The sequence below is a fragment of the Alligator sinensis genome, unplaced genomic scaffold (assembly GCF_000455745.1).
Source record: "Alligator sinensis unplaced genomic scaffold, ASM45574v1 scaffold347_1, whole genome shotgun sequence".
Lineage (NCBI taxonomy): Eukaryota > Metazoa > Chordata > Crocodylia > Alligatoridae > Alligator > Alligator sinensis.
Window position 1 is genome coordinate 1,537,027 of NW_005841922.1, and position 8,171 is coordinate 1,545,197.

General features: G+C 40.0%; 1 protein-coding gene across 1 annotated transcript in view; it reads right to left on the bottom strand.

Annotated features, from left to right (window-relative positions):
- The window catches only part of CPLX4 (complexin 4), a 23,997-nt gene that overhangs the window by 15,688 nt on the left and 138 nt on the right, over window positions 1–8,171 (bottom strand). The window contains 2 exon segments of the mRNA XM_006039401.1: window positions 4,195–4,282; window positions 8,120–8,169. Of these exon segments, the coding sequence (XP_006039463.1) occupies window positions 4,195–4,282; window positions 8,120–8,169 (138 nt within the window).

The window sequence follows — 8,171 nt, forward strand, 5'->3', positions numbered from 1 at the left end:
ATGCAGGCCGGCGGGCTAGAATTAGGCACGGACGCTTAGCGGTTGATTAAAGATTATTTTACTTACACCATAGATGGTCGCGGTGCAGGCAGGAAAACTTGCTTGGGTTGCAGTTACAGATAGAAAAGAAGAGAGGCGGACAAGAGTTCCTTCCACGCGAACCTCTAGCCCAATCCGGTTGAAAGCTCTAAACACGCGAGCCCGTCGTGTCAACCGAAGAAAACAACTCGAAGCAGAGAGCTCTGGATACACTCACACGAAGTTTGCTAGGCTCCGTGGAACTTGCGCGCAGGGAAGGGGTTCGTCGAGGGATCGTTCGGCGATGGGGAGAGGCCAGAGGTTGATCAGACCCCTATAGCCTGCGCTGGGTTCGATAGGCCCCGCAGCGCTTAGAGATCTTCACAAGACGTGAAGTCCTCCTCCTCCAGATGGTTATGGAGTCCTCCCTCGCGGGGTTCTCCTTGGAGTTCTCCAACTTGGGCGGAAACCGCTCAAGCCTCTTATACGGCTAGCAAGCCAATCACTAGCCGCCACGTGGGAATAATTTAGAACTGGCCAATAGTGGGACACAAATTTGCATGCGAATGGTGGGAACTCCTTTGCACCGTGCATTTCTCTTTGCAACTAAGAAATGCACCCTGCAAAGAAAGCTCCTCGTGGCGGGAAATAATTTAGCAGTGCCGAAGCGCGCACAAACAAAATCACACCCTTGGGTTGTGACAGAAACAAGAAACATAAAAACCCCAGTGGATCTAAACCTGTAAGTCCTCTGGTGGGAAACTCCCACTGAAGTTGCTTCATCTATTTTGTATAGTGTTTTAATATAGACTATTCTCCCAATACTGCCTATCTTTAATTTTTTCTCATTGCCTTGTACTAGCAGTTGGTAATTAACTTGCTCACAATTAACTAATCAGCCTTGAAAGTTCCATTTTGCCTCCTTTGCAGGCATATTTCATACAGTGCAATTTGGCTGTGAGACATTGGTGTCAATGGAAGTTCAGAACACTAACTACTTACAGGATTGGTACTATTGCAAAGAAAACTATTTTGTTTTTGTTTTTTTAACCAGATTTCAGGCCCATGTTGTGGAAGGAAATGGTACAATTAGAATGAGGACTACCAAGCACTGGGAACCTTTCCAGTGGATGGAAACATGGTGGAGGGAAGCAAAAGAAATAATTTAATTGTAAATCTCCACACAGTATAAATTCATTTCACATTCTGCATATTGTTGCTGACTTCCTGGACAACTTATGTAAGTTGGGGCATTGTCTAGAGCTCTCCACCTGGTGTTCTCCTCGGTGTTTTCTGTTTGGAGTCTGAACCCCTCCTCTGCTTTTCATCCCTTGTTCTCTTGAGTGGATGAGAAGAGTTACCAGATTCCTGAAGGACCCTCCTCTCACCCAGGTGTATGGGGCTCACAACAGATACATGGCTCCTGATACATGATCCTCTCCTCAGATACAGTCACCTAGTTGAGCTTCCCTACCTAAGACAAACAAGGAAAAACATCTGGCCTGATCACTGTCATTATTTTCCTAACCAGATCACACCTTTCTCCATGTGTTACCAGTAACCTCACCCAAGCTCTCCAGCTGCTACATAAAATCATCTGTTGCCCTATAAGAGGTCAAGATGTCTGATTTCTATTTTTTAATATTCATAACACTGTGGTGTTTAGTATTGGTCATATGTAATGCAAAACAGTTGGAACAAACAGAAGCGTAGAGTTAAACCTAGGGAAACATGGACTGTTTAAGGGAAGCAAAAGTCTAGAAAGAAAAGGATTGTGATATCAGCAGAATTAAAGTTCTCATATGGAAAAGGCCCCTGAAATGTTATAAGGTTGAAATCAGGGGAACTTTATTTCAATTAATTTAACTTGCAGCATGTAACCAATTTTCTACATCATTTTTAAAGTTTAGAGAACTGTATCACTGTTCCAGAATATTAATGCTGGTTTATAGTAGGATTTGCATGAGCTATTAAAATATAGAGGTCCTTTCTGTAATAGGCTGAAAAGTCCCAAGGGTCCTGACTGTTTTTGAAACATATTTACAACACAAAGCAAAACCATAAAGACACAAACATGCAAAGCAATTTTTCATCTGTTGTCTTCATTGCCCTTTCACAACAGCACCCCCAGACAGAAAGTTCTCCTCTTTCTAACTTCTTCATTTCCTTGCTCTACTGCTCCCATGAATCAGCAACTGAACACTATTTACAACCACTAAAAGATAGATGATGGACTCTTGTCCATGTTTAAATACATAGCTGGTTCCTGCCTGGCCCACAAGTTACAGCCATTCTTAAGGCTTTTACTTTGGAGGGCCAGCTTGAGAGCCCAGGCAGGCCGAGTGGCTCAGAATTGTTCACAGAGCCTTTAAAGGTCTCCCCTCTAGAAAGAGCACTGAGTGGGAAACTAAGGGGAATAAACTAGTGAGAATAAACTAGTCTTTCAAAGCAAAGGAAATCAAAATTGAAATCTGAAACAAAGCACAGGCAAATTAGGTTAACTCAAGCAGTCATTACAGCTGCCTACCAGAGCTCCTCAGACACACGTGACAAACTCACAATAAGAGAAAAGTAATCTCTGTATCAGACAGAAATTATTAGTAGCTCAGTTATCCCAAGCGCTATCAAACAATCTTTTCCAACTCAACAGATGCCAGAGATGCATGGGTCATAATATTCTTAATGGCCAAGATTCTGGGTAGTGAAATGAAAAGGAGTGGGGGGTAAACCAGGGCACCAGTCCTGGACATCGACCCACTGTGGTGAGGAAGGGGGGTGCACAAAAACAGTGCAGTTGTGCTGCCAGTCCAGCTGCCACTGCATCGCCACTGATGCTGCCCCACCTGCAGCTACCACCATGGTGCTCCAGCATTCAGTTATGCCTCTGCAGATGCTCACAGGTTTTTAGGCATCTAACTCCCAAGATGAAATAAAAGAGCTGGGCCTATGGCTTGTTCACAGAGAAATGAAGCAGGAGAGAGGGATGTTCTGCTACACTCCCCAGGCTGAACATGAGCCAAACAGTACAGCTGTGACCTTGAGACCTCCAGGTGGTGGTGCTGCCAGGTCTGTGCAGTAGATTGCTGTATATGCGGCAGAGGAAGAACTTGAACACAGGTCTGCCACATCCTCAGTGACTGGAGTATAACGCAAAAGGGTGCCAGTACCACCTTCGCTCTTTTCCAAGAAAGGACTGATCTGACTTGAAGCATACCCAGCCCTCCAGGAGAGAGTTCAAAGCAGAGAATCCCACATGGTGGTAGGCATGTCCCTCCTTACTGAACTGGGAAGGTACCTAGCTCTCTTTGGGCATATCTACATTGCATCACCAGGATTTTAAGAGAGGGACACTACCAAACACACCCCAGCCACCCATTCCTGTTTGCGTGGCCCAAACCCAGAAATGTGGTGGGGAAGTCACTCCAGTGACTATTTAATCATGCTGATGAGTGATGATGACAGAGATCTTGAGAGCAGCTGCAGGGTGATACAGGGGGGAAGTCACTCTGGTGGCATTTCTGGGTATGGCATGTGCAAGCAGGAACAGGTGGACAGAACATGCTCAAGAGCATCCCTTCCTGAGTGTGCTGCGGCTGCCAGGGAGACATAGCTTTGGAGAGAGAGGGGCTTAAACCACATTTCACATGTAGCACAGCCCAGTTCAGGCAGCATTTGATGCTGGTTACAGGCTTCTGTGACGCCCATTCTTGGTTACCTAATTGCCCCTGTGCCCTATATAGGAAACCGCTATCTTCACAACTTGGGCTTGTGAATATCATTGCATGGTAAATCCCTAAAATTAAGATGTCACAATACTTAAATTCCCCCTGTGAATGTAGCTTCTAAAAATAAGTAGGATCCAAATGAGAGGCAGGTTCCTGAGATTTTCAGAAGTGGATAATGCTTCTAGGTGCCCAACTTGAGACAGAAGCATCTGAGCACTCCTCTGCAGCATGTTTAAGGTTGGACATCCAAAAATGAATGTCTAGTTTTGAAAGCCTTAGCCCTGCTTTTTCCATTTTTGGATAGTGGTGAAGTGTAGGGACCTGCTTGGTGAAGAGGAAGAGACTCAAGTGTCCACATTTACTGCAAAATAGTGTATCAGTATGGAATCCTCTCCACCAGGTAGAAAAATCACAATATAGACTGGGTAAAGTTTGTAGACTGTTGTCTTACCTTAGGGAGCCTGTACTTTTCTCTTAGATGAACTCGTAGACAAGCTCTCTCAGCCTTTTTGTGTGCAAATGCTGCATCTCTCTCCATCCTGAAAATCAACATGAAAGATATTTTCTGAGTTTTGTCATAAAATCAATGTGACAAGCTCCTCAGTTTGTTCTTGACACTGAACTGATTCCCTAGCCACAGAAAACAGTCAGTATTTGTTCTTTTCTCATCTTACTCTTTAAATATAGCTGTCTGAACACAACAGAAGAAAAAGCCCTGGCAATAGAACGCTTTCCAGTAATTTATTAATCAGCCTCACCATCTCTGTGGAAGGTAGGTGTATGTTATACTTATGTTACAGAGGAAACTGAGACCGAGATCAAGTTAGTTGTCCAGAATCACAAATGGACTAACTACTAAAGTGGCATTAGAATACCCATCATTGACCCCCAGGTCTGTTCTTACAGCAATAGACCATGACACCCTGTAAAAAATGCAAAAGCAAGTCTAATGAAAGACAAATATCATGCCATTATATCTATTATGAATCTCCATGCTTTGATAACAGCTATCATTGGTGCAGTTCTATACAGTGAAATATATAAGTTCAGATTTTTCCATGATACTCTGACAAGAGACTTTTAGCTTTGCTTCTGTAAAACTGTATTGAAAGGAGACCTCTATCTCCACAGGTTTATTGCACATGAAAAAATCTGGCCAAAATGCTGCTTACTCCTCAGCTAGTTGGGGGTTGGATCAGATGACCTCCTAAGGTCCCTTCCAACCCTAATTTTCTGATAGTCAAAGTCTCAGTTATGAGAGGTATTTTTATATATAAAGATACCTTTGACTCAAATCCACACTCCTTAATCAAAATTCCAGGATTTGGCCCCTAAGCATTATCCTTATAAAATGTTTACGCTCATCAAAATTAAATGATTTCTCATAGCCTTATTTATAGTCTGCCATTTTGGTGAATCAGGGTGAAAGTGGCTTTATTTGATTTCAAAACGAAGTTGAGCGTGAGCTAGTTAGGTTGCTTATGTGTTAACTGTAAAGTGTATCAACCCAGACTTAATTGCTAAGACCTTTTCCCCTACATATTTTAATGATTATTAAGGGTTTGGAATAGGGGGGGTCCCCCATTTTTCCTAGATTTTGTGAAAACCAGCATTTTGGTCAAATCTCAAGCAGGAGCTTTAAAAGCAAAATGCATGGATTTAGTTGTCAAAATTTCATTAATTTAAAAACGTACATCCTTTATGTGCAATTACTAGTTGTGCAGTTATACAGATTCACAGGTGATCCTGTTCATAGAGGTTCATGATAGGGCAGGACAGAAAAAAGATCTTATGGTTTTTTTCTTAGAAAAAAAAGTTGTTTCAATGAAACCAACATTTTTTTTATGAAATGTTATCAAGTTACATGAAAATTTCCACCAAAATATTTCAATTTTTTTCTTCTCCTGTTTGGGAAAAGAGTAATTCCAGAAAATCTTGTCATTTCAAAATGTCACTTCAAGTTTTTCATTTTTATATTATTTCACATCATTTCCTGTCATAGCAATAGCAGTACATAATTTGTAGAATAACAAAACAGTTTGGCACCTTGACAATTGTTGAAAGACATCAGAGACACTTCAATATAAAAATGATGTTTCCTTCAGCACTAAGCAGCAGCTGCCCTTAAGGATTTTTAAAATAAAATAAAATAAAAAAATAGAATACCTTAAGTTTTATGGGTCATAACATGTTGTGAAATACTATAAATATAACATAAATGAAAATAAAAGGCCCATAAAATAAAATGTAGTCCCCAACATTTCAAATTGCAACCCAAATTTTAAAATTCCAAAGTGAAAACTGTCCCTGATGGAAATTTTTCTAGTATTCTGTTTTATGGAAAATATTTCTTTTTACTCCAATTCCAGGGGGAAAAATGTTGGCACCTCAAAATTTTAAGTAAAATGAAAACATCATGTTCACATGAGCTCTGTTTAATGATTCATTTCTCCTTTTTTTAATCCTTCCCTCCTCCTTCTAAGGCATAAGGAGATTGGCCACAGTGGATGATGGGATATTAAATATGTTCGTGCAGTGCTCTTAAGTTGTACTGAAAATACCCTTGGTCACCTAACTGGTGCACCTTGTTCACATGTCCAGGGTCACATGGAAAGAAATATTCCTCTGGTTAGAAGGAGAGAGACCTTTGTGAGTATTTTGCTTTCCTCTGAAGCCGAGGTAAATATACCCAGATGATCCCTCCAGACAGTCTTGCCCAGTTGCTTTACTGCCATTTGCAGAGGCCATGTTCGTTGTCACATCCTTGTCTCTCCTGTGTTTTTGAGGATCAAAATATTTGGTGGAAACAAAGTCCTTGGGATCATTACAAGGAGTCTGTGCAATACTTGGTACCTCAAGATATACAGGAGGTAATCAACTGAATTCTTCTAGTTTTACACTCTGTAATATAGGATAATGCATTATAGGACCTATTAGGGAACCCTTTCAACCTTGAGCAAATCTTTCATTTGTTCACACACATGTATTACATGCAGTCCTGACAAACAGTAACTAAAGCGTTCTTACATGCAAAGCTGTGTTGTTTAGAGGTTATAGAAAAAAGATGGAAGCCAGGAGGGTCACGGGAAGGATCCTAATCCAGTCTGAGCCACTGGCTCATAGTACGACCTTTTTCACATCATTTAACCTTTTTGATCCCTGGTCTGTGTAGCTGCAGCACTGAGTAAAACTAGGCTGACAGTAAAAGTAGGTCTCTTATTTGTGATCAAGCTTGACAGACACATTTATAACTGCAGTGTCCAGTTCCATTATTCACTTTTTCTGTGTGAATAAACTAAAGTATTCATAACTATAGTTCCCATTTGCAGTGAAAGGAATATAGTTTGGTAATTCATCTGTAATACAGCTTGACATCTAATATTAAACACAAAGACTCCAAAACACCATTGAAAGAACATGATTTTCTTTTTCAAATCCTTGCCCTAACCTTAGAATTCTTGTTTGGCTTATCGTTTCGAGCACACCAGCTTTTTAAAGCCAATTTATTTATTTTTCTTTAATTCTCCCTCTATAAAGTTCATAACAAAAGCAGGCAACATTTAAAATTTAGTTTTCAAACAAATTACATTTGGTTCAGGACTTTATAATGGAAGCAGCTATTGCTAAATATAGACCTGGATACTTTAAATTCTGTAAGTCATTAACCTTTCACCTATAATCATCTTAAATGTAGGATTTAGACACCCATTATGCAACTGATCATTAGTGAAATAGATACACCAATGATTTGCAATTCAAGGGTTTCCTTTATAATTTTACATGCCTTAAAAATGATATGTTCAAAATCTGTCGTTAATTAATAATTAAACAATGTTGATACAACTTTTATATCACAGAACATGGTCAAGCATTGTAATTATTAGCAAATTAAAATTACTGAGCTGTACCATTTAGTAGCATTGGAGGCAACTGAAAAATGACATAAAATTGACAAGGTTGTGATTAAATAGTGTATGCAAATTGGACGTAGTGTTCTAAAAAAGTATAGACCATATCACTTTCAGCACTTTAGGATTACAACCTCCTTTAGGACACCGGCATACCTAGACTTTAAAAAAATAAAGAAATTACCTTGCTCATATAGCAACAAAAAACAAAAACAGTTGCATATTAGTTCAGCACATCAAATTATGTCCTTGAGTGTTGGAAGTAAGAAATGCAAGATGAAGGGTGATGCCATAATCCAAAACATCTTAGTATTTGTTTAAGAGACACTGTACACTAAAGGCAAAATGCCTTCTGCTAAAAAAGAAAGAGGAGGGAATACTTTTCTGCCTTTTTTTCGGGAGTTCTTCTCATATGAACCAAGTCATCCTGGATAAGTCAACATTGATAATAAGGGAACGTGTACTCACTTCTCCTCAACCATTTGCTTTTGATATTCTTCATATTCCTCTCTAGTCATTC